At 36.4% G+C, this 27,821-nt stretch overlaps 1 protein-coding gene across 3 annotated transcripts in view; it reads left to right on the top strand.

Annotated features, from left to right (window-relative positions):
* LOC145672879 (uncharacterized) overlaps positions 1–27,821 on the top strand; it is a 210,181-nt gene that overhangs the window by 3,367 nt on the left and 178,993 nt on the right. For all 3 annotated transcript variants that reach the window (XM_081742065.1, XM_081742067.1, XM_081742064.1), the window contains exons 2-8: positions 2,434–2,596; positions 4,139–4,252; positions 8,475–8,606; positions 10,066–10,167; positions 13,744–13,952; positions 18,081–18,288; positions 25,384–25,555. In XM_081742065.1, coding sequence (XP_081598191.1) covers positions 2,510–2,596; positions 4,139–4,252; positions 8,475–8,606; positions 10,066–10,167; positions 13,744–13,952; positions 18,081–18,288; positions 25,384–25,555 — 1,024 coding nt within the window. In that variant the 5' untranslated portion in view covers positions 2,434–2,509. The remainder of the gene's footprint in view (positions 1–2,433; positions 2,597–4,138; positions 4,253–8,474; positions 8,607–10,065; positions 10,168–13,743; positions 13,953–18,080; positions 18,289–25,383; positions 25,556–27,821) is intronic.

The raw sequence follows: 27,821 nt of genomic DNA, 5'->3' as shown, positions 1-27,821 counted from the left end.
AGTAGATAGTCTGGGAACATGTGTGTGTGGTGTGGGTTACCGTTACATTGCACGGAAATTTGTTTTTAATGTGAATTACCATTGTCTTGAAAGCATGGTTTCCCATATTTGCTCATGGTATTCCACAAAGTGCTGTAAAGTGTCCCTTTATATTTTATTTCTGCCGAAAAGAATGACCAAAAGAAGCAAAACAACCGTGGTATCCACCAGTTCCAACACAGTAAGTACTGCTCAGTAGTTTCAACCTCAATCTCCTAAAAAGAGAAAAAGAAAACAACACCAAGAACAATGGAAACGTAATGAGAGGAAACAAATTAGGAAAAGTAGGATGTCTTACAGGGTCAACAGGGAAAGAAGTTCCAGCAGCTGGCATTGGGTGGATGATGAGCAGCAGAAACTGTTTGAAGACTTCTGGGCTTTATCAGATTTTGATCTCCAAAATGCATAATGAAAATGTGTAATACGAAAAGAACGCACACAAAAGCAGAGAAGAGCAGAAGCAGCCTCGCGTTCCAATATTTCGTTAAAACCAAGGACGGAGTGATGTATGTACGTAAGAATGAATTTCTATAAATACGCAGCTTACAATGTCACTGGGGAAGAGTTGAAAATATTCAAAACCGTATGGTCATGAAAGGAAGTCATAAGATGCGGGAATATCAATGGGGGCGTCATGGTACGAGACCTAATAGACTGGAGGATAAGACCTTGAACTCTGTATGAAGATATATTGGGAGCATTCCTTCTTATGACTCAGTAAGTAACAGTGTTCTTCCTCATTAAAACCAATGACGAGAATCCTGATTTTCTAGAGTTAAGTGGATACTCACTACTGTTCCTGTTCATTTATTATGTACTAGATAATTTTATATACTTTCATTTTTGTAAGGAACTAATAAATACCTTGCTTGTTTTCATATTTAATCTTTTTTTTATTTCTGTTCCTGCAATATAATGGTAACCAACATTTAGAATGTCTGTTGAGGCTTCCGAATATATGCTTATTGCTCTTCTCTAAAGTAACCCACATGCTCCATATTGTTAAACTGTTATCAATACGTCAGGAGTACTGGTTCCAGTGATGATGAAGGATGGCAGTCACATTTAGGAATTGTAGCAAATCTTGAAATTTTCGTTTGCGTTTTCCGAAAGTGTATAACTAAAGGTTACCATTTTCTTATCCCAAGGGGCTTAGATTAGTTCTGTCGCACATCTGCGGAAACTGATCCATATATTTCTGTGCTAATTTACTTTACGAAAGCATTCATTTTTAAAAGTTTAATGTCCCAAGATTATGCGCCGAGGTTAGGGGAGACGGCGATGTTCAGATGAATGATAATTGTGCAGTGACAGAAGGAAGGGCACGGTAATCCCTGGGAAAACCCATGCACATGATGTTGATCAATAAAGTTTACTTGGGGCCGGACCACCGAAAAATCGAGAAAAGGTTCCAAAATGCAATAAATTAGGAAAGAACTGTACTAAATTAGGTTAGGTTGCGTTAGACATTCATAACAGAGGCGTGTAAAGTTTTCTAGGATATTGAGAATAAAGGGGGGTATTACTTATTTTCTCTCCCAAATAACTTGGCAGTTGCTCTGGCTCAAGTACCGGCTCTGGGGCCGTCGATGTGGCAGTGGACTTACCTTCCCCTGTGTAGATTCACTTTAGGAGGACTTTATTGTACGTATGCGATAAGATACTAATCAACTTGTGCTAGGTGGCCACTGAGAAGCACGAATGGTATCTAACCAAGTCAGGGTAGAAGTGCAGCAGGGGAACCTGAGCGGTAGCGAAGGTGTGCGTTCATAGGGAGTAGGCGCATTGGTGACGATGGGTAAATACGTAAACAAAGGTAGCGCTAAATGTGGTGTATGGCATAGAACTCTTACATTATGTGTGGATTTGGAAGAGATATTAAATACTATCTAATAAAACTGTCAAAATGTACTAAATTGGGTTATATTGGATTAGATCTTCAGAACAGAACAGAGGCGCGTAAACTTTTCCCATTTCGAGTAAGAAATCGTATAGAATCTATTGTACAATGCTCCATTTCCATATTGTCTTTCCAGCGACTAAATTATAACAAGCGTACTTCTTCGCCAAATAGTCTCTTTTATATCCACATACAATGCGGCTTACATCAAAATCAACTAACAACAGCCACTGTCTTTACTTCAACTATTCCACTTACCTGACTTTCACTCACTCTTCCTCACAGACCAAAGTAAATTCTCCAGTTGACCATGTAAATTTTCTAAAATTAATCCGGCGATGCAGCACTTAACCCCTTGGGGCGAGCTGCGATCTCAATACTTCATGATTTATGTACTTTAATTAGGAAATTAGCGCTTGGTAGCATAGATTGTTTCTTTTCCTGTTAGCATAGATTGTTTAAATAAATGCATGTATTATTTTATTGTTTTGCAGGTAATGTTCCAATAGGAATGGTATTGAGGAGCTGAGTCTGCTTCTAGTAGTTCGTGTATCTAATCTCGTTTTCAAAATGATGCGCATTACTGCTTTGAATGAAGAGGAGGAGGAGGAGAGCGAGAGGGAAGAGGAGGTACCGACCTCAACGAAAGAAGCTCAGGTAATAATAATAATAATAATAACAGAGTGCAATTCACGTCTCCAGACGAGGACCTGAAAGGTGTACATTTATACATGTTTTTCGCTTTGTTTTGACTTGTAGAGTAGTGTTCTGTAGTCCATGAGCGCCATTTTTAGAACAACCGGTATATATATATATATATATATATATATATATATATATATATATATATATATATAAAATATAAAACAGTAATCGTATTGTTATTGCATTTTTCTAGCTGTCATCCGTACTTCATTGTGTTTGTTTTTGTGGCCAATTGGCTAACGCGTTCATTGCACTTACCTTGGATATAAAACCGTGAGTAGTTCAGATCCTATTTCAAGCACTAGATTCCGTGTCCTTTAGCTTTGATACTGAAAATAGACATATAAATCCAATCAAAAATCTTTAAGTTTTACGTCCCACGCTTATGTCAATTAGGCTAAAGGAGACGGTGATGAGAAATAAATGAAATGGTGGAATGAACAAAGTGGGAGGAAACGTGAGAATCCCGAGAAAACCCACAAGCACGGTGTTTGTCCACCACTAAGTCTACACGGCGCGAGCTGGGATCGAACCAGGATCCCCAAGCACGGAAGGTGGACGCTCTATCACTGAGTCACCGCGCCCCCGGACTCTAATCAAATCACTAATAGAAGCTATATGATATATATTATGTAAGAACATTTGACTTGCCTTTTTACTGCTCGACTTTAATGTTTCTGTATTAATTAGCCTGAATGTTTCAATCCACACTGAAATCTTTCTCAGGATCAATTGCTCTGTTTTGCTAGAATTCCATTATTTGTCCATTTGATTGTGTGATTTATTGTATCGTCCTATGAGAAAAAAAAAAATTGAGACCAGGAAGCATTATATGTGCTCCTGTCTCGGGTTCGATTCGTGGTGAGAGTACAAGAAATTTGTATATAGACCTGGAAGTTTGTAAATTGTAGCCAGGAAAACCTTGAAAAGTCAAGGAGTTCGTGCTCGGCAAATAAGTGAACCCTGACAGAGGAACCAAACTGTAAGGAGAGCTCCGTCATGGCTAAGCGGTTAGCATACGCGCCTTTGGCTTGGGAGATCCGGCTTTAGTTCCCGGCGGGAGCCCATGGGGTTCGGATTCCACGTTAATCAATAGGTCCCGTCTCATATAGCCTCGCTGCTAAAAGGGACGTTAGACTCAAAATGAAGGAAACTCAAACTGTAAGGAAGATTTTCTTTGTCACTGGATTCGGTGTTTTTATTTTGAAATATTCAATACGTATCCTGTAGGTACTGTTATCAGAGATTGTCGTGTCATGTTGGAATTCACTTGCCCGAACACTTTAAATCGTAGAGTTTACCATTTCTTTTTCGCCGTATCTCTCTTCCCCTCCTTATTTGGTGAATATCCAGCGAAAGTGTTTATTATTGTGTGCCTTTTTTTTTTTTTTTTTTTTTTTATGTGCTGTACTCTCTCTACTATCCAATAAGTAGTTAGTTTGTATCCCCGCCTTCGTGATTCTTTTGTTAAATAACATTATTTTGTTCGTCTAGGAGGAGCAGGCTCTTTCGCTCTATAACAAGGCTTTACAGTTACAAAGGGAAGGCAATGTTGAAGAGGCCGAGCGTGCGTTTGGAGAATTACTCAACTCAAGATTCATTTCTGAGGTAAGCACGTTGTTTAGCGTAATGTGTAAATTTACTGTACTTAGGACTTATTGTGTAATTCCAGCTTGAGTACACATTTATAAATTTGCTTCCATCAGACAATTATTATTATTATTATTATTATTATTATTATTATTATTATTATTATTATTATGTAATGATCGCACCTGAAATGCTAAATTGAACTGAACAAGCTTACATCCAATATGAAAATTACTGTATTTACGCCATTCTAAGATGCACTTTTTTGTCGATTTTTTTGCCTCCAAAATAAAGGTTCGTCTTAGATTTGAGTTATGCAAATTTAGGCCGGATTAGATGGAGTTTTGCCAAAAATTGCCAATTCCGTTAGTCACGATTCTGTAAAGAATGTGAATTATGTATGTACGAACAGATTGCTGTACTTAAATCGTGCATTTTACGCGAAAATAAAAACCTCATAAAACTGACACAAGCCAGTGTTATACCGTAATTACATTAGGAAAAAGAAAAAGAACCAGGAGATGCACATAAATACACTGTAAATTCCAGCAGTAAGTTCAATGTTTATTTATTTTGCCATAACATGATTTGTATGGCAAATTTTACGTTAATTTTAATTCTATAGCGAGATTTTACAGTAAAAGTTCACAAGTTTTCACCCATCCCTAAGTTTCTTCGGTGAAAAATTAAATTAAAAATTAATATTGCTGAAATTGCCCTCTCACGTGATAAATAAATCAATTTGGCTTGATACTTTTGGTTCTTATCAGTATTACTAGAAGGATGAAACACGTGTTTCCATCGTTTCCGTATTTTTCACTCTGTACGGTATTCCAATATTTTAGGTATACTGAATGAACAACTAACCAACATTTTATACACACACACACATATATATATATATATATATAAGAATTCATATATAGATATTGAGTAAAAATATAGAAATCTCCTTTCCTCAGAAGTGGTATTTTCTAAAGTGCTGGGCATTTGTCCAATTATTTTCATTAATTAGTTCATGTACCGAGTTTTCATGTTCCTAAAACAAGAAGGTCATGAGACTAATTTTTTTTTGTCCTAATTTTTAAACCACTTCCTCCCCTTTTAGGATTCGCCTTCCTCCTTAGGATACATCAGGCTTTCCAATGCTCTTATATTTCCTATTTTTCCTATATATTTGCGCCTCTTCCTATAAACTGGTATATTTCCTACATTTTAACGAAACCTCCTATATTTTGTGGCATTGCAACTTGCACTTGTGAAAATAACATAAGGAAATAAGGTGTGGGTGGTTAGAGGACCTTTTGTCTCTGTAGTAGGTTGGTTGAATGGCAACTCTTCTGTATTTCGTCCTTTCCTGCTTATTGTCTATAGATAATTACACCAAACAATATAAAGATACTGAGGACTGTAAAGTACAGCATTAGAATGTGTGGAGAAAAAGTTGAAAACCAATTAATAGATGCTGTGCAGAACACCTGACAAGAGTGCAGATCCACAGAGGCCGCAGTGGCAGAGATTTCCAGAGAAGAAAGTGCGTTAAGAAATGCGAAGCAAGAAGCTATATGAAAGGAAATTTCAAAGAGTGAATCGTCTTTGAAGAAATGAAATGAAATGGACAAAACATTACAGAAGGAAATGGAAGTAGCTACTAGACTGGTGAAAGATGCCCAAACAAGATTATCTTCTGTGCTATATATATATATATATATAAAAAAAAAAAAAAAAAAAAAAAAAAAAAAGACATGGCTGACGTTAGTGTTGCCCAATGATCCAGACCGCATCCTTGAAGATGAATGAACTACAGAAAATTCAAAACAAGCAGAACAAAGAGAAACGGAAGATGGCAAATAAGCATATTCAGGCACTGAAGAAAATGAAAGTGTAAATGATATTTTTACTGTCTATATATTTCCTTAGATGCATTAAGTTGTTTGCAATTGTGTATTTAGATACTTGGCAAACCAACTCTTAGTATCGTGTGTTTTGTGATCTTTTAATGAATTTTGTATTGATTTTTACAACTTTTGAAAAAAAAAAAGAAAAAAATTAACATAGAAATGATAGGATCTTACAAATGATGAAATTATTCACATCTTGGAGACGTATACGTACAAACACTTATTTTCTGATGCAGGTCCTTTTTACACTTTCCTTATGGTCGTTGCTTAGTACTGGTAAACGACGTGCGAAAACACTAAGAAACTCATATAAAATTTTGCTACGAGATAATTACCCATTTAGTTATATTTAGAGAAGAATGTATATTCATATAATATTTTATGTAATTTCCATGTGATTTTTTATTTTATTTATTTCTGCCTATTGGATAATTGAAACATTCGTTTTTCAGTTTCACGAAATCTCGTATATTTTTTCGTCGTGATTTCCTATATTTTTTGTCATTAGCATTGGAAAGCCTGATACATATTAAAATATTTATATATATATATACTTCCTACGGTTTTTTCTAGACTATAGTCTCTTCGATATAATTACTTAGAAGTATGCCAAAGCAACGGTGTTAATTTGTATTCTGGACAACAGGAACAGACTTACATTTTTATGTATACGATACAGTAGAAGTACCTGGCTTTGCACGGGAAGAATGTCTGAAAACAAAGAACTGTATATAAATAACGATGAGTATCGCCTTCTGCGTTGCTCCAGTAAATTCCTGGGCCAGCTGACGTATGTCAATAGGGCTACCATCAATTAGTTTAGGAACCCCGAAAACTTTGGACACCAATCTTGGTATTTTGGACATTTTACTTTTCACCTGTTCTCACCTCCATGCCATTGACTTAGACGGCATCGGGAGTGTAGCTGTTTATCTCAGCGACCACGAAAACTATGGATTTGACACTGCAATTGGTTGTTTTCGATTATTTTTACATCGCCTCTTCTCAAAACCGTTAGGAGTGTCACCCTCATGCAGTGGCATTTTTTTTTTTTCAGATTGTAAGTCATACGATGTCAACTTTTTTTTTTTTTTTTTTAGGTCAGTTTACATACCGAGTTCTATCTTCCTAACTTGAGGACCTCGTTAGATACTATTTTTGAAATAAATTTTTAACCATCTCTTCCCCTCTGGATCTGGAACCTGCTCCATCCCCTCAGTATGCGCATAAAAGAATTCTAAATATTTACTGTAATAATAAAGCTTATGGATCATCGTAATATTAATTGTCTTTTAACCTGAATAATTTTCCTTCCAATAAAAGTATCTTGTCTTTTTGTCCGCCATTTAAGATGCACTGCTTGGGCTTTTTCCATCAGAGCCATAAGGCTTAAGTTGTTGTTGTATTCACATTGTTGCGTAATACTTTTTTTTTCATTCCATTGTTGAAATACAAATACGAAGTGAAGATTCTACATAAAATAACGACTTTAACCCTTTCTGGGTTTATGGTGCATACAGGGTGTTTCAAAACAACACCGATAACGTTGGGAAAGTGATTCCTGACACGAAGATAAGACAAAAAGTATAGACTAATCCGGGTGCACAAATGCTTCCTTTCGGAGTTATAGGCTGCCGAAAATATGAAAAATGAACTTTAAAGGTCCATAGCTCCAAAAATATGGAACCTACCGTAGTCTGGTTGACTTCATTTAGGAACTAGTATGTGTCCTATCCGGTTTCGGAACCCTGTAGTACTTCAGCTACAATTTTTATAGAGGTAGATGGTGGGTACTTCAAATTATATGCCCGTAGCAGAACTCTATAAAAATGTTGCGTCAGTACCGTAGGATTCTAAAACTTTTTTTTTTTTTTTTTTGATAGCGCACATATTAGTTTTTAAGTGAAGTCTTGATCCGACTACGGTAGGTCCCATAGTTTTGGCCTTGTGGCCGTGATGAAAAATGTCCGAACAGTTCGTTTGAAATATCAGAAATATATATATATATATATATATATATATATTGGAAGGAACATTGTTCATGTTAGTAGACAATTAAGAATTGTGCCTACGGTCTCTTCCAGATTTTGATCTCTTCGATACAGGTACTTAGAAGTATGTCGGGCCAACGGTATGGATTTGTGTATCGTATAAACATATAAACAAACGTTCATTTTTGTATATAACTTCAAGGTCTCTTAACTTTATTCCACAAGAACTAGGTTTGGTTAAATATACAATGTTGCTTAGGTTCTCGACATTTTGTTTGTTTGAAAAAACTGGAAGGAGCCAAATAACATTTGATTAATGTAATGAAAAATATAATTGTTTTGTTCTAGGTTACTCAGATCGATGGCAGAGAAGGTCTTACTCAACCAGCGCTAGTTCTAAAATATTCCTGTCTCAAGAATTTAGGGAATCTTCTGCTTCAGCAGGGCGAATTGAAGTTAGCTTTAAAACATTACGTTGAGGTAAGCATTACATAGATTTATAGAAGAATGTTTCTATATCTCTTCATTTTATATTTGCTACACGGTGTTAACTATTTTGAGTCATAAACCTCTATAAGATCACCATCTTAGATATGGCCGAACTTTTATATCATTCCATGGTTTTGTACGATTTTTATCCGATGTCTTCCAATTGTACAGTGGACAGTAACGGTGAACGTAAAACTGTCCGTTATTCTTAAGTGTCCGCTATTCGGAGAAAGCTTAGGATGCAACACAAGAAAAATCACTGCAATGTACACACAAATTTGGGCAACATTATCTTGTTGTTTGTTTTCACATGTAATGTACACTAGTGCAGTTTTTTCTAAGTACAATTAAAGCAAATTGAAATGCACATACTAGCTAACATAAGCACAAACACAAAAAGTGCAGTTGATTTAATTTACTTTTGAGCAGATGCATTTGGTTTAAAATAATCTATCTTTCTTCCAATCACAAAGTTCTTTGCAATTTCCTTCTCAATATATGATTCAAATGCAGATATTAAACTGAGTCCAGCTTTATTTATTTATTTTGTTCAAAAAGTAATGTTTTAATCTTTTTACTTCTTCAACTACCTGTTAGCGCCTTCTTCATCTTACTCAACAATGCACGATAATGTTAGAAATGCTGTCCGTTATTGTTTAAATTAAAAAAAAAAAAATCTTGGAAGTCTGTTATTTAGAAGTTCTACATAGCTGTTGGGGAATAGTTTTCAGAGTCCGCGTTCGTTATTGAGAATGTCCGCTATTCGGAAGTAACTATCCCATTGTATCGAATGATATTCTGCCGGAGATTGAAAAGTGCCTGCTTTTAATAGGTGTCCTGTAGGAGAGGTTTCACTGTATTTATTTTGAAAATTATGATCAATTATTAATCTGCTACTAACGTCTATTTATTAAAACCTTATTTGAATTATTAAACAAAAACATTTTCTCATACTTTTTGCCATGATTGTTTGTAGCGTTAATGGCATTTAGTTGTATTACAGGGTGTCTTAGCGGTTACGAATGTCACGAAAAAGTCACGAAATCAGAAAACGGTCATGAAAGTCACGAAATTTGGCTTTCGAGTCACGATTTTTTTTTAACTGTGTAAATGTAAGTAGAGATTGGAAAATTTTGTTCTATAAAACGTCAAAATTCACCACCAAAAAATGTTTATGGTCGGCTTTAGACGCAACCAAATCGGAAGCAAAGTACGTTTCTATCGCATGGATGAAAATTCGGTCTAATTCGCACCCAAATTCGCTTTTGAAAATGTTAGGAAATTTTATGATTTGGTAAAGAAAAGGTCACGAAGAAGTCACGAAAATTCATTTTGGAATTTTAGTAGACACCTTGTATTATTTTTTTCTTTAATATTTAAGGATTAGATGATTGAAAGTTCAATTTGGATTGGAAGACAACCAACTTTTTTTTTCTTTCTTTCTTCTCAGGCTCTTCAGTTGGATGACACAGATGTTACGTTGTGGTACAGAGTAGGCACAGTTGCTACCAAAGTGTCCAATTTCAATTTATCATGTTACGCATTTCAGGAGGTAAGGGTCTGTTAGCTTCTGTTATAATGTACAGAAATTGTAGCTGTTACATTTAGTGAAAGTTAAATTTGTTAATTCCGAATGGTACACAACATGTGAAAAAATTCGAACGACTTCAAAAGTGATAGAATGTGTGGCTGCTCAAAGAGCGGACCGGCTACGTAGTGATTAACGCGTTAGCACGGTAAGCTGGAGACTTGGGTTCGAATTGCAATCCAGTCGCGTGTTTTTCATTCTCTCTTTGTGTACCATTCAGTTCACATGTATAGATGATGTGCTGTAAAATCAGTTACTTCCTTCATTTGTCAGTACAGCGTATTTCAAAATAATTTGTAATGTAAGAAATAGTTCCATGAGCGTTAAAACTCTATCGAGGATTAAAATACTTTCGGCCGCATCCTTAAGTTTTGTTTAGCACGTTCGTAGTAGTTCGAAATTCTTCCGTCAGGTGGCGGTGACAAGTTGGAAGATGGCTGCTTGAATGGAGATAAAGCTTTTTTTGTCCTACAGTTTCACGTTAGTCAGTCTGTTATGAGTGTTCCAAGTTGAGTTTCATACAAATTGTTACTAAGAACCACCATCAAAGAACGGCATTCGCAAGTGGTATCAGTAATTCAAGATAACAGGATGATATGCAAGGGAAAATCGTCGGGTATGTTTTTAATGTGTGAACCAGATGTTGAGAGAGTTTCAACTTGTTTTCAAGGTAACCCTGAAAACTACAATGAGAACCAATCGAGAACTTAAACTGTCTTGAACAACTGCCGAAGGAGACGGTTAATTAAAGAATGTGAATGATTGAAAAAAAAATAAAATAAAATAAATAAAACAAATAAAATAAAATAAATACACTGCTGAACAAGATTGCACTTATTTAATATAAAAACACATTTACACGTGACGTTTCGATCTTCTAGCCAAGATCCTCATCAGACGTACACTGAGTGATACAAAAACTACTCAAGTATATATACACACAATTCTTCTCCCTATCTGCTCTCTCATTGGCCCGTTCAAACAGCCAATCAGAAGCGTGGAAATTATCTGAACTGACCAATGGGACAACATAACATTCTACCAGAAAGAAACAAACAAGAAGCGAGCAACCATTGAATACATTAATTCATATACATTTTTCTATATTTATCAATAATATTTCTCCATTCTTTATTAATGCTGATACCTTTGGTCCAATTCATTAAGTTTACATCCCCTTCCTTTTCTATCCACCAGGCCTCTTTCCACTTGTGGCCCAGAATTATTTGATCCACGCGTTCTCTCGTCTCTATTGGAGAGTCACGTAGTGATCCGAAACACAGTCTTGAAATGGACGGGAGTAAAAGAACATATGTTTTAAGTAGATCTGCTAGTCAAGCTAATAAACATTGAAAGACAATAGAGGCTAGAGAACATAGTAAAAGCCAATAGCTCTGATTCTAATTTTCCATGTTATCCCTTAACGCTATGGGCAGGCTAAATAAAATTTAGTAGTGGTGCACTAAATATTTTGAACCATTAATGCAAACTCCCTGATATACAGAGGACGAAAATTTATGGTCAACCACGATTAGCCATGATTTGCAGGGACAGGGAAAATTTAAGAGATTGTTCAGCCCGGCTTTCAGACATGGACGTCCGCAGGACTTTTTCAAGGGGGGCAAAATACCGATTCCAGGGGGGACAGGGGGCGCGGTGTCTCAGTGGTAGAGCGTTCACCTCTGATGCTTGGGGTCCCGGGTTCGATCACAGCCCCCGCCAAGTAAAATTTGTGGTGGACAAATACCGTGCTCGTGGATTTTCTCGAGGTTCTCCCGTTTCCTCCCACTTTCTTCATTCCACTATTTCACTCATCTCTCATCATCACCGTCTCCTTTAGCCTAACCGGCATAACCGTGGGACGTAAAACAAAGATTTCATTTTATTTTTCCAGGGGGGGACAAAAGACCGACACAGAAACTCAGTTGCGAATACACAATATTTTGATACACGAGGGCACATAATACATCATGTAAAACAAAAGTTATTTATGCGCGTATTCTTATTAACTACAGTAAATAATCTATAATACTATAATATTTAATATAAACATATTAAGTGTTATAACATTTTAAGTAAGTAAATTTGTATGCACTTCCAAAAACCTTTCAAAACCCAGGGAGGCAACATCCTCCTTCCCCTCCCCCCGCTGGAGGAGGCCATGCTTCCTAGTGTTCTGTGTCTATGTTTATATGCTACTTCAAAGATTCAGGAGAGAGAAAATGCATCTTGGTAATCTATCAGAAGTCCATGCCATTTCATTTTCAATCTCCCGCTCTTCAGTTTGTTTCTTAATATGTTAACTCGAGATTTTCTATAAAATTTTTAGTCTATTTGTTGGCAACATTTACACATTGCTATCTGCATTGTTTACAAGGGCTGCAAAGCTTCGTGAGAAAGCGAATAGATCTGTAAATAGAAAGCTCAGGAATAGTTTCCAGGGATACTCGCCTCTTCTTCGGTTGTGACTGATTGAAGTTTTGCTGCTAAAATGATTTCATATTATTGATATCTGTCATTGTGATAATTTGTGAAAATTAAAAGTAGAATTGGTGCCACGATGGCTCAGTAATAGAGCGTTCAAATCTGGTGCATGGGATCCTGGGTTCGATCCCAGCTCGCGCCAAGTGAGCTTTGGTGAACAAGCACCGTGTGCGTGGGTTTCTCGGGTTCTCCCGTTTCCTCCCACTTTCTTCATTCCACCATTTCATTCATTTCTCATCAGCATCTTTTAGCCTTGCAGAAATTACCGTAGGACGTAAAATTTAAAAGATTTCATTTAAAAGTAGAAATGCTTTATGATTCTGTGATCTTTCTTTTTTCTTTTTTTATCCTATGATAGAGAATTTCTTGACGTTCACTTTTCTCCAAAACCGTTTGCTTCGATGATCGATGATAACTTTTCATGAATTTGTACACGTGGAGTCAGTCGCATATTTATTGTGGTTACATGAGTTCCTTTGTGGCTAAGCGGTTAGCATACGCGTCTTTGGCGTGGGAGAACCCGGGTTCGATTCCCGGCAGGAGCTCATGTGATTCGGATTCCACGTTAAGCTGTGGGATCACGTCTTATATACCCTCGTTGCTGAAAGGGATGTTAAAATCAAATGAATCGATTTTGTGGTGAGATACATCTTGTGCTAACTTCTGTAGTTATAAATGAAGTATTGTCATGAAAAATCGTCTGTAAAACTATTTCGTTGAACTGAACAATTTTTTACTTCTTTCAGACACTTCAAAAATGTAATTAAAATAAATCATAAATCAGTATTCTATTTTTAATTCTCAGGATTTATCATAACGTCAGATCTCGATAAGAAGTAGTTTTAGGAGCGAAACTTAATCAGGCACCGAAGAAGAGGCTAGCATGTCTTGAAATTGTTTGTAAAATAAATCTTTATAAATGTTTTAAATAAGAGTTTTTTTTTTTTTTTTTTGTATTATTTGAATATATAGGATCGCCTTTGAGATTTAAATGATAAGATTTTTTTAATTCTGACTTATTATAGTATTTTTTTAATTTACTTTTCTTGTTTACAGGGACTCAGATGCAGCCCAAATCATTGGCCATGCTTGGATAACCTTATAACAATCCTCTTTGTCCTGTGTGACTACCTTAGTTGTTTGTTCTACATTGCTCGAGGATTTGAAAGAGATCCCGATTACTTAAAAGGACTGGCCTTTCGGGATCAGATACTGAAAGAACTTCCGTCCATAACAGATCAGTTTAATACAATATTTAAGGATTAGTAAGTTCATTTAAATGTTACTTGTTAAAAGTAATGTACTATCTACGTGGGTCGTTCAATAAGCTATACATACATGTGTAGGTGAGTCCTTCCTCATCTTTCCACATAATTCCCATTGAGATACAGGCATTTCTCTCACTGTTGTTCCAATTTGTTCAAACCTTTTGCAAAAAATCAGAGCTCTGGCTGTGTAGCACTTTTCTCACATTCCTCCTTATTTTTTCATCTGTTTCGAAACGTTTACCTTACAATGCAGACTTTAACACTGGAAAAAGATGGAAGTAACTCGGCGCTAAATTGAGGCTGTATGGAGGATGGGACAGCCGTTCCCACACTACTTCTTCAATTTTGTGTCATGTTTACATGCTGAGGGGGGGTGGTCGTTACCGTCAAGGAGAAGAGACCAGGTCGCTTGTGTCGCATTTCGTTTCCCTGAAGAAGAGTTCAAGTTCGACATAAGCGACCTGGTTTCCTGTCGGAGGGCACGGCGACTCAGTGGTAGAGCGTTCATCTCCGGTGCTTGGGGTCCCTGGTTCGATCCCAGCTCGCGCCGTGTGTGGACTTAGTGGTGGACAAACACCGTGCTCGTAGGTTTTCTCGGGGTTGTCCCGTTTCCTCCCACTTTCTTCATTCCACCATTTCACTCATCTCTCATCATCGCCGTCTCCTTTAGCCTAACCGGCATAAACGGGGGACGTAAAACTGAAAGATTTCATTTCATTTTCTGGTTTCCTGTCAACTGGTGATGAAAAAGTGAGGCGGAATGTGAAAAGAGTGCTAATTAGTCAGAATCCTTTTTTCAAAATGGTTGAACAAATTGGTGCAACGGTGAGACAAATGCTTGAATCGCAATGGAGATTGTGGGGAGAGGTGAGGAAAGACCCACCTACACATATGTGCAGTGCTCATAGCGAGTCACTTTTTTTTTTAAACTAAAAGTTACTTTTTTTCAAGTTGGTCACTAAAAGTTACTTTTTTTTTTTTTTTTTCAAATTTGTTACTTTTTTAGGAGGTAAAGTGACTTTTTTCGTGTGATTTATGTTTTGCATTGTCAGTTTGCTAAGAAGAATATTATAAAAATAAATGGAAAAAGGCAGAAACTTGTTACTCATTACTCTTCTGAAAGCTTCAGTACTTGCTGCCACATGTGAAACAGTCAGCTTTATTCTCACTTTAGCTTATATTCTTTCTAAAGCACAGTGGATGGTTGGTGGATGCTTATGCTCTCAAGGTGGGGTTGAGAACCCTTCTGTGTTTATTCTTTCTTCTATCATAATAGTCTTTTAGTTTTCTCTCGTGATAGTTAACGCTCCACTCAACGTTGTGTGTATGTGTTTGTGTGGTTCACCAAGTTCGTGTTGTGTTATGCTTCTTTTATGTTCTTCTTAAGAGTAGGTGATGTATTTGAATATTTCGTGGCTTTGAGAACTCTCAATGCTAAGTTAAATATAATGTCTGGGATGAAGAAATTCGGAAATAGGCCAGAACTGGTTCTCCTTAGAAGCTTTTTACATCTTACCGTAACTACAAAGTATACTTAGAAAACCTGAAAAAGGAGGAAACTCAAAAAGAAGAAAAGATGAAAAAACAACAAACAAAGAGAGAGGTGATGGAGAAATTGACAAAGAAAAAAAAGGAGCATGATGAGATTTTTGTCACTTTTTCGTGTGCTTTTGGTCACTTTTTCGTGTACTTTTAGTCACTTTTCAACTATTTACAAGAGACCAGATCATTATGAACCCTTTATGTGTAGAGTTTACAAATGGATCTTAATTTTTTTTTTCCAGGTTAGGGAATCTTAAATATTGAACGACCCACATAAATAAGTTAATTGGGTTTTCATTTCGAAATTTGGCTATTATTCATGAATATCATATACGTATTTGACTCGTTCAGTTACTTGTATTTGTAGACTAAGAAGCAAAGAGTAGTATTACTTAGTTAAATGAAATAAATATGTCAGTTTTACGTACCACGGTTATACCGTGTAGGCTAAAGAAGACTGTGCTTGGAACGAATTAAGGTGGAATGAAGAAAGAAGGAAACGGGAGAACTCAGAGAAAACACACACATGATGTTTGTTCACCCTACTTGGCACGAGCTAAGATCGAGCCATGAGCCCTACACACCAGATGAACAGTCTACCCTGAACCACCACGGTCCCTAATTAGTTAAAGAAAATAAACAACTCAATATTTATGTTTTGAGCGCTCACAAGTATGTTCTCTATAATAGATTTTCTTCTTAATTATCATCTCAGCCTAATATTTCGTTCTACCTAGTCATTTCATACATACTGTCGTAAAGTTTTAAGCACATTTGCCTCCAGCCGCTACTGGATTGTCCGTTCCTTGTGTGCTGGGGCTGAGTCCTGCTGGAAATTTCAATTCTGTCCATGGAAGAGGATATTGGTGAGATTCTTGACTAATCTCTCAAGCACTGTCTCCTTTTACATTTCGGCTGAGTTTTGATCCTCTTTTCACAGAAATGGAGCTCCGTTGTTCCCTTGAAGCCCACATCCCATCACACTATGACTGAGGTAGAACGCTGACCTCTCTGAATCCTTTGAGCCTTTCCACTAGCTTCTGTAGAGGATGTATATATCCTGTATTTTTGGGCATTGAAAGTCTCCTCAAACTGAAAATCTTTTCATGACTGAAAAGGATTCGATGGTGCCCATTTGCTACGTAACGCTTAAGTAAGCGCTTTGCTTAAAGGAGCCTCTAGCACTTCAGATTATTTGTCAGGAGATGTCCTTTGCGTTGTTTGTAAGCATAGAATCCCAGATCACTGCGTAATTTGCGAGACAGACATTTTCAGCTCACGAGCCATAACTGACGGTTTCCTTACTGGATTTCGTGGATCACCACTGCCATTGCTTTCACAAGTTTCTGTGTTCGTATTGTGGGTGGTCTTCCTTGTCGCGGGCGATCTTTCACAGTTCCAGTTTCAATAAAGCGTTGGAGAGTGCTTTTTTAGATTTGCAGCTGCAGGAGAGTTTTGAAAATCTTCCCTGGTGATTTGCCTACGTTATGCAACGCTATCACGGCCACATGATTTCCATACTCGCCCTATTCCATTTTGAATACTTACAACTGACACCTTTCCATTTCTTCAGCTTATCCAGCAATGACTCACGCTTCACGATACTGCTCTTGACGTCGCTCACGTGTACGGGCGGAAGTACAGCTATCCTCAAACAGTGTGACAGTATTTATGGTACGACTAGGTAGAACGAGAAATGTTAACGGAGAGATAAATAAGGACATTAAAATAAATATCAAGATCTATAGACTTATTTTATTGATATGTATAGCTCGAGATGTTCGTCCCTTTGAGAATGTTCTTCGTTAACAAAATGAAATATTAGGATTGTATTAGTGACAATCCTTGCCATATGAACTTATCAGGAGAGATTTAATATATATACATACCGAGTGTTCTAAAAATGGCGCCCAGGGACCACAGAGCGTTATTCTACAAGTCAAAATAAAGCAGAAAAATATATACATTTGTATACCTTTCGAGTCCTCGTATGGAGACACAAATTGCACTATGTGGCAACGTCGCAAATAAAGAACCATAGATTAGATCTACCAACCTCCAAATAGGTATATCGATTCTTTCCAGATGGCAGCTAAAGTCGATATTCATTGCCTAGCATCACTTATTAGTGTAGCAATCGATTCAACTGCTTGTTGTATTCGTAGAGTAATGCTAATAGCTCCAAGTTAATCTGCGACGTTGCCACATTGTGAAATTTTGATTCCTCATAGCGGCTGGATGCCGCCCCGGAGGGCAAACCATCATATAACATTTTTGCTTTATTTTGGCCTGTAGAAGAGCATTCTGTGGTCCGTGGGCGCCATTTTTAGAACACTCAATATATATTTCTGTTCAGTTACTTTACCAAGTTTACATCTCTATAATTTTGATTTAAAATAATCTGCTACTAGCTTCCCATTAATTAATTAAAAAAAAAAAAAAAATAAGGTAAGAAATACATAATAGATATTAGAAAATTAGGAAAGACAACATTAGTTTTGATTGATGGAAAACTTAAACATGCGTTTGTTGAATGGTCATCTAACTAAAATCAAATGGTTTAATCTTCTCTTTCTCTTTCAGTGACATATCAAGTACGTCCGAATATGACCCAGATGAGGGCCAACTGTTAATAGAAGAGGCTTTAGAATTACGGAAGAAAATAGTTCCTTCTTACATTGAGCCCAAACCTACAGCGGTAGATTTGATTAAACCTTTGGAAGGGTTTACGTGGCGAGCTTTAGGTGAAAGTTTAAATGCTACTTACAGGCACGTGGCCAATTCTGATTTGGTAAGTTTCCTTTATATACTTTATTTGATACAACGTGTCCTTTCTGATAGTTGCTTTCCTTTGTTTTTTTCCTTCGTGCAAGTGGTCATAATCAGACAAGAAGAACCATTTCCATTTCAACAGTACATTCAGCCAATTATAGTGGCTCATTTCTCTCCCTCTGCAATGGTAAATGTTCCACCCTTTCCGCACGTTGCCAATTTGAATATAAACAAATGTACATTGTTTTAGTCGAATGTCAACTTGAGTAGTGGACCTGCTGCTTATTCAGAGCATTCTTCGTAGTTCTCTTTTGTGTATTTAATTTTATAAAACTGAGATTTACTTGCAATGAGTAATTTTGTGTTTCAATACTCGACGCAAAAGCTGGTAACGCAGCATTCAGCACCAACAAATGAGCGCAGTGAGGTGTCAGAAAGAACAGGCAGTATGAATTTTGTAGTGTACAGATAATAATCCTTTATGACTATATACTTCATGTTCTCAAGTTTTAGTTTAAAATTATGTGCAAAACGGATTACTCGAAGAAAACTCAGGAAAGATCTTGGTCTAGTAATTCATATAGATCAGAAAAAAGGTAACGTCCTTTTACATAATTTTTGAGTTGTTGGAATTCAGATTAAACAAACTCCAAGACCTATAAAGATTAATATGTTGCATACATTCTTCTTCTATTATTATTGTTATTATTATTATTATTATTATTATTAAAACTGAAATATTCGTGCTCTGGAGCATTGAAAAAAAAATTTAACGATGTAATGTCAGGGTGTCTATCGGTCACGAAAAAGTCACGAAATCAGAAAACGGTCATGAAAGTCAAGAAAAAGTCACGGAATTTAGCTTTTGGGTCACGATTTTTTTTTTATCTGTACACACATAAATATTGACTGAAAAACTTTGCTCTGTAAAATGTCAAAATTCAGCGCCAAAAAATGTCTGTGGTCGGCTTTACACGCTAGCAAATCGCAAGCAACCACGTTTCTGTTACATGCATAGAAATTCGGCCTGATTCGCACTCAGATTCAGTCTTGAGATAGTTACGAAATTTTATAATTTGGCAAAGAAAAAGTCACGACATTTCATTTTGGAATTTTAGTAGACACCCTGAGTGTGCTCCCGTAATTTTCGAGAAAGAAGTTACACTTTCATTTTATGTAGCGTTTTTCCTCTTTTATTTCTACAAAACATAAAACTGTTATTTATTTTGATAGTACTATTATTATTGTAAAACGCTACGAAAGCCAACAAATATGAAATGAAATTCGAGGACAAAATGGAATATATAAATTAATCTGTATACAAGGCTAGCATAAATGATTCACTCATTTTGGAAAGGCTGTATTTTCAAAAGCATTACACGTACACACATGAAAGATATATGAAAACAACAACAAACACCAAGTTTATGCACCCTCTGCAAATGTTCAATATGTGCTCCTTTGGTGACACGACACACGTTCAGACGATACTCGAGTTCATTCCATACATCTTGTAGCATAGTCCTGTCAATTCTCTGCACTGTAGCACTGATGCATTTTTTAAGCTCGACTAAGGATTGCGATAATGGGGGTACGTAAACAAGATCCTTAGCGTATCCCCATAGGAAGAAGTTGCAGGGCGTTAAATCAGGAGATCTGGGAGGCCAGGCGCTTTTTCCTGTACAGAAGCAACCAACACACAATCATAGTCATACGTTTTGCAAATAAAATCAGAAAAATAAACACAATGCTGAACAAGACTGCACTTATTTAATATAAAAACACATTTACACGTGACGTTTTGATCTTCTAGCCAAGATCCTCATCAGACGTACACTAGAAGATCGATACGTCACGTGTAAATGTGTTTTTATATTAAATAAGTGCAGTCTTGTTCAGCATTGTGTTTATTTTTCAGAAGCAACCAGTGTTTTGAATTGCCGACACTACCGCAAAATGTTTTTACATGGTGGTTCTTTTCCATATTCTTTTTAAAGCGCGTTGCACAGCTATAATAATCGAACATCTGGCATATTCAAGCACACAGAAACTTTTTTCTTGGTTTCCCTCTATTTTCGACATGTGCTAACCTCGTACTGCCATACTGCCACACCCGATCGGAAAGATAATGGACTCGTGCTACCACACAGTACAAACTTGTTGAGTTTGTAGTTCATTTCATATATCTTTCATGTGTGTACGTGTAATACTTTCGAAAATGTAGCTTTTTCAAAACAAATGAATCATTTATGCTAATCCTGTACAATGCACACCAAGATTATAGAGCAGCGTTTCCCAACCTTTTTCAACTTGCGGCACACTACGGGTGTTACTTGGATTCTCGCGGCACACTTATAGATATTATTATTTGTAAATATGAAACACAGTGGTATTTTTTCTATGATTATTGATCTCCTTCTCACAGAAAAGAAAGCTCTGGCACTGGTCCCCCCCCCCCCGTGGTAAATCGTTATGCTTATTTTTCATTCTAATTTAAAAATAGAAAATTGCAATGAAATATTGGACTCAGGTTTTTAAAAATACGCTTTCTTTTTAAAAAACTGGATCCAGCCTACTACTAAGAAGGAAGATCACTAAATAACGAACGAACAAACAAATCTCTTTTACTTTTAAAACACAAATGTAGGTAATTTGTCGAAAGGATTGAATGATATTTTAAATTTTCAAGTTACGAAATAGTCTGCAACAATAAAGAAGCAATAATGGTCAGAACAATGATAACAAATACTTTTTTCAACATTAGAAATGTACAGAATAGTAACCCGGTATGAAACTTAAAATTGTAGATTCATAGTAGAGTTTCATAGTAATGTGAAACACAAATATACATTTTCCCTACGTTTTGCAATTTGATTGCTATAAAATTAATAATTTTGTTTCGATTCCTCGCGGCACACCAGCGGCCCATTCACGGCACACTAGTGTGCCGCGGCACACCGGTTGGGAAACGCTGTTATATAGAATACTTCAAAATTTTTGAAGCACAAGTTTTCCCCGAGTCTTCCTTTAAAATGTAGTCAACCTTTCCCTCTCTTGTTATTTAACAAGTCAACGTTACCTATGAACTTCGAGACGAATGAAAATACATTTTATTCCTATAAGGGCAATATGAATTTCTATCAACACTGAACGGAAAATTTAAAAGAAGAAAAAAATAGTGTACATCTATTTACCAATAGCAGATGAGAGAGCATTCAGGATTATCACAATAAAAGATTACTTTCAGCCTGCCAATGTCCTCATGTTGCTGATAACTAATATCACACATTTTAGTATTTCAACACTCACACAACTAGATTGTTCGCTAAATTTTGTTTGGAGTACAAATTTGTGTCCTTTATCATTCATTACATGAATCACAGTTAGTAAAGTACAAATGCAAGAATTTTGCGTATCTTGCAAGTTTATTTGATATTGGCTATTTTCAAACTCATGTTGTTAATTAAAGAAAACACTAAATCTGTTTCATATAAAGGACTCTAACAAATATTACCCTCACCTAAATAAAACAAGATTCACGTAGCACACGAATAACCAATCGATACTTTATATGCGTTACTTTTTGAATAAAAAATGTATACGTCCTGATTCTTTTCCAAAAGCATCCGATACGTCAGATATAAATTCTGCTTTATTCTTTCGTACAGTTTCTCGATGGAGGCTCATCATGCATAATCCTGTCAATCTTTCTTCAGACATGGTGGTGGATCTTAACCAAGTTTCAACACGTCTTAATGTACTGAAACTTCTTTCAGCGGTACAAGCTCTAACAGGAAGTATAACAAATTTGTATTGCCTTCTTTATTACAATGTAAAATGTAGATTGGTCCATGAATTCGAAAAGTTTTTTTTTTTTTTTTCTTTCTTCAAATTGGCAGTGTCTTGATTTCTGTTTTCAAAAACCGAACCAGTATTCTGTCTGTGAAGTGAAATTTTCTATTTTGTACGTTCGGCTTACTTCTTCCATCTTCTGCAAGAACTGAGGCGTAGAAAGATTTCTCATCTTGCATGGATGTAATGTGAACAGAAAGAAACCTGGACTATTATCCTCACAAAATCTCTTATTTGATGAATAAAAGAGAATCAATGTATGGAACAAAAATTACTCTGCGAATATTCTTCTGTACAAGTAGTAGGAGGATTAGCGCAATGAATTTATCGAGTTGAGTTGAGTTGATTTTAACGTCCCGTTCAGCAGCGAGGCTATGTGAGACGTGAACCTACTGATTAACGTGGAATCCGAACCACATGAGCTCCCGCCGGGAATCGAACCCGGGCCTCCCACGCCAAAGGCGCGTACGCTAACCGCTTAGCCACGGAGGAGCCTTATGAATTTATCGAGTCTAAGTTCTTGGAACACTAAGTGAACCTGAAGTTCCTTTGCTACACTGTTACCTTTTTCGAAAATTACTTAAAAAAGTTTCTTCTGTGTTTACTTTGTGATTTCTAAAGATATCAATCAACTCACTGATATGAGACTTTGCTGCCATTAAGTTCAATTGGGTTCCCTGCAAAATTTGCGACACTGACTCAAGATAGGACTGATAATTACCAAAGAGAGTACGAAACAACCTATAGATCCTGGATAGGAAAAGACGATAAGTATTCATTGTTATATGTGAAAGAGGGGAATTTATGTGTAATTTTTCTAAATCATGGTTTATTTGTACGAAGTATTCAGAAAGTATTCGTATACTACTGTATTTAGAAGTCTATCGAGTATCTGAAAGGAGTGGGATACTAGGAATAAGTTTTCTTAATGGGCTTTCACGAAAGAAAGTAATTACTTCTTCAGCACTGTCGACAGTGTTTCGTATATCAGAAATGGAATACAATTTGCTGACAAAGTTTAGCTTATGTGTAGCACAGAGGTTAAATAATAATAATAATAATAATTAAAAAAAAAAACTTTTGGACGTTTTTTCGTAATAATGCTTTTGACCCCTCACTGCACTCTGCCATGGTAGAACGGCCCTCAAAGCCGTGTCCAACAAGTAAACATAAAGGTAAACCGGTCTCTTCTAAAACCTTCAGAATTGTTTTAGCAATGTATTCGGCATTGAACTTTTCTAACGGAATGAATCATATGAAGTCTTCGCGTACCTTATTTTCACTGGAGTCGTAAATACGAATTCCTATCGATAATTGTTCTACACTCGCAGTATAGGCTGTCTCGTTTGCCAACACCTGTATTACTTGGAAGACATAATCTTAGTTTCTATAGAATTCTTGAATAAAACACCGGCAATTGATTTAAGCTTATTCTGAATACGTTCTGATACATACTTCGCGTTTTCAGCGGCAGTGCCAAATGCTGTTTTAATAAATCATCGTCAGAATTCAACCTAAATTTAGAGAAGATCATAGAAATTATCGGAATTAAAATCCTTTTATTTTCAAAAATAAGTCATGCGTTTCACAAAATACAATTGATTCAATAATACTTTTTTCCTATTATTCTCAATTAGTTTCCGAGCTGCTTCGTTTACTTTCAGTTCAAACAGGTAAAGGTTTGTTAGTCATAACGTTTGAAAACTCTTGAATACAATCTGTGGACGCGATATTCCATGCAGAGTTTTCATGTGAACGAGAACAGGTAAAGAAGTCCTTGTACTTTTGGAATAGAGCTGCAATAAAATACCCCAGAAATTCCCTTTTTGCAGGTGGACAAAATAAAACAGTGCCTAGCCCTTCCTATATCTTTCTAGAGCATGAAAACCAAGTAAACAGACTAAACCATTTGTATAGAAAAGGACATTTTCCAATTGCGACATCTTGTTTAAAATTATACGTTTGATTAGGCTGCCACTTAGATACTTGCCAGTGTCCGACAAACAAGTCTGGAAGTTGGAATCAACATAATTCCCAATATCTTTAAGATCACAGTTACATTCACAATAACGAAGTCAACATAGTTAACTATTGTTACCTGGGTTTATTATATTTTCCTAATATATTTCGGAAGCTCCACTATTTGCTTAATCACATAGTTCTCCGGATTACTTCTTGAACTGCTACTTCATACGTTTTTCTTCTTTCTTCTTGTTCTTGTGTTCTTCTTTAGCACTTAAGATCGCAATTGATAATATTAGCGCCTGCTATCAGTTATGCAGGAGCAGTTATTATTGTTTATACAAACGCAACATTATCTTAATTAATACACATACTATGCACAGCTCGGCATTACAGAAACTTTGCACCACGTTCCTGCGCACAGGCTATTGTAAGGTTACCAACTATATAACAGACAGATAACAGTATTTGTATATTGACAAACGTATTTCATAACAACAATTTGGTAGATATTTTCACTTCTTTTACTTTTCTGAGGAATTGGGAAATTATACACAGAACTTCGTTTTCTTTGTTTCCATTACCATTGAACAAGGAGGATGTTATCGGAGTGAAGTGTGCTGAATTAAATGCTGTAGCAATTTCGGTGTAATGTCTTAAATTGAAGACTTTGGAAATTTCGGTGCAATGACTGTAGGTATAAGATTTTACTATTTGCTGTAATTTATAATGTAGTCCCACTGTCCAAGCTATTTTATCCAAGTTAATTTGGGCTTTTTTTTGTCTTGATGAAGAATGATTCATATAGTTGTCTTTTAGTAAGTGAAGAAGTTTTGTGCAAAATATTTCTTTGTTTAACGTAATGCTTCGATTCACTTACAGGGGGGGGGGCGGTGGCTCAGTGGTAGAGCGTTCACCTCTGGTGCTTGGGGTCCCGGGTTCGATCCCAGCTCCCGCCAAGTGAACTTTGTGGTGGACAAACACCGTGTGCGTGGGTTTTCTTGGGGTTCTCCCGTTTCCTCCCACTTTCTTCATTCCACCATTTCACTCATCTCTCATTATCACCGTCTCCTTTAGCCTAACCGGCATAACCGTGGGACGTAAAACTTAAAGATTTCATTCTTTCGATTCACTTACGTGTATTGATAATCCTGAAACTGCTTGAGCCTTGTCTTTAGAATCTCTAATGTTCTCTTATTGTAGTTTCAATGTTTCTGTTCGTTATTGTGAATGTATCGTATTCATTGAAATGAAGGACAGTAATCTTGCACCTTTTCTTACAACTATGTTTCTTTTGTAGAGGTTTTCATGTAAAGTTATTCTTAAGAATAATGCTGCAAAGAAGGAGGCTGCTTCTGAAGACGAGGAGATGCAGGTAGACGATGAGCGGCTACTAGATACTACTAGCTTCAACGATAGTCAGAAAACTTCGTATCAAACTTCGCAGGATGAGGACATGTCGGATGTTCAAGGTACACTGGTTAATAATAGTAATAGTAGAGCCGAATGGTTAGTAAATGTCTGTTGTAACACTTTCAGAACAAGCATAGCTTCACTGTTCGTTATGCTTCCCTCTCTTTGTGAGTGAACAGCGGGCTAGTTTTCAATGCATTTATTTGTGCTCGTGCTGTTCCACCACACTATTCAAATTCATTGAACATAATACCGAAAAAAGTGACGAAACATATTTTTTGCTTTTACAAATGGTGAACTCCTTTTTTAATATACAGAACAATAATAAAATCTGTCTTCCGAATTCAATAAACAATCAGTAATTTTAAACGTAAGTTTTTCACTTAGCTTTTATTTACTGCATCTAAAGTATATTGTTTCGGTAATCCTGTGTCGTCTTCCTCGGTGACTCTGGGTAACTCACATGACTTCGTAACTTCTCAGAATGTTATCTTGCACTTTATTTTGTGTGTGTGCCTACTTGAAAAATGATCTACACTTCCTAACGTAAAGAAGTCTTTTGTTCTCGAACAACTCATGTGCCGAGGTAGCTCAGTGGTAGAGCGTTAACCTCTGGTGCATGGGCTCTCTGGTTCGATTCCAGCTCGCGTCAAGTGGACTTTGTGGTGGACACACAGCGTGTGCGTGTGTTTCCTTGGAGTTCTCTCGTTTCCTCCCACTTTCTTCATTTTACCATTTCATTCATTTCTCATCATCACCGTCTCATTTAGTCTAACCGGCATAATCGTGGGACGTAAAACTTAAAAATTTCATTTCATTTTTCCAACAACTCATCTTTTCAAAGTAAATTGAAAAAAAAAAAAAAATGGTATTGAGAGTAGTGAGAACGTTTTATATAAGTTACGTATATCTATTGAGGAAGACGATAGAGATTGCCGAAACATTCTACTAGATTTACAGTTAAAGGCAGTAAATAGAAGGCGAGTGAACAGCATACTTCAAGAAATTACGAAAATGTGCACCAAATTATATACAAAGTGTTTCAAAATGAAAGTGCAAGTTCTAAGGCTTTATAGTATTTATTATATTTAACATACAATTAATAAATAACACATCAAATGAAAGAGCAACTCAAACAGTTTTTGCTACAAGTGTTCAATGTGAGCACCATTCGTCACACGGCACACATTAAGTCGATAGATGAGAAAGACCTATTAACTTTTCGTCGGAATATGGTACAAAGTACATCCAGTTTAGGGGAGTCTCGTTTCAGCTGTACTATCTCGTGGGGATTTGTTGACACCCAGATGCGAGCATTATGAGTGTTCACATCTCAACTTACATGAAATGTCGATTCATCACTGAAGACTACACGTTCCAGAAAATCTTCATCGCCATACGGCAACATTTCATTGGTAAAATTGGCAGGTAAACTGTAGTCTGTAGGCTTTAGACCTTGTAGCAACTGCAAATGATAAGAACGTAGTTATAAGCATCTGCTTAAAATTCTCTACACAGACGATTGCATTGTAACTATAGGTTCAGTCTTTGCAAAATGTAAAACATAAAAATCTTTCTGCCCGGCGGAAGCTCATGTTATTCGGATTCCACGTTAATCAGTAGATCCCGTCTCATCAGTAGGCCTCGCTGCTGAAAGGGACGTTAAACCCAAAATCAACTCAACAAAAAGCTTTCTGCTCAATAGTCGCTATCTTTGCTACTAGCGCTTTCTATCGGCAAACAGAGGACACAGTGCATGCGCATGCGTGCGTAGAAAACTGAGTTGCTCTCTCATGTGATGTATTGTTTATAATTGTAAGTTAATTGTAATAAATACTGCAAAGCCTTAAAACCCCTATGTTCATTTTGAAACATCCTGTATTTAAATAATCAGTAATCTATTGTTTCTGTAAAAAAGCTAGTACGTGTTTGTAAGATTAAACTTAGGTATGAAGAAATACATTAAACTTAGTTGCGATTTTTTTCTTCGTTTCTGTACGAAGCTTTCTTGTCAACTTTGAAAACGACTAAAATAACTTGTTAATTTTCTTTACGTTCCGAGGATTTGATTTTATAGTTAAAGTCTCAAACATATTTTTCAAATGAGACGATGTACATGTACATGAATGCCTACAGAGGGGAAAGAGGCACATTCTTCTTGGAGACGAAAAAATGTCCAATGCAAAAATTCCTAAATAAATCACATATAAGTATAAATTTTGTGACATATACAGTATATGGTTTATTGGCTTTGTCTTTCCTTGGATTTTTCCTAGAGGCAGATACGAGAGTCGTTCAAGTCAATCCGGGACTTAAAAAAAAAAA

Source organism: Thermobia domestica, chromosome 16 (genome assembly GCF_964235325.1).
Source record: "Thermobia domestica chromosome 16, izTheDome1.hap1.1, whole genome shotgun sequence".
Classification (NCBI taxonomy): domain Eukaryota; kingdom Metazoa; phylum Arthropoda; class Insecta; order Zygentoma; family Lepismatidae; genus Thermobia; species Thermobia domestica.
The sequence above is the reverse complement of the archived record's forward strand: the minus strand, read 5'-3'. Positions and strand labels throughout refer to the sequence as shown.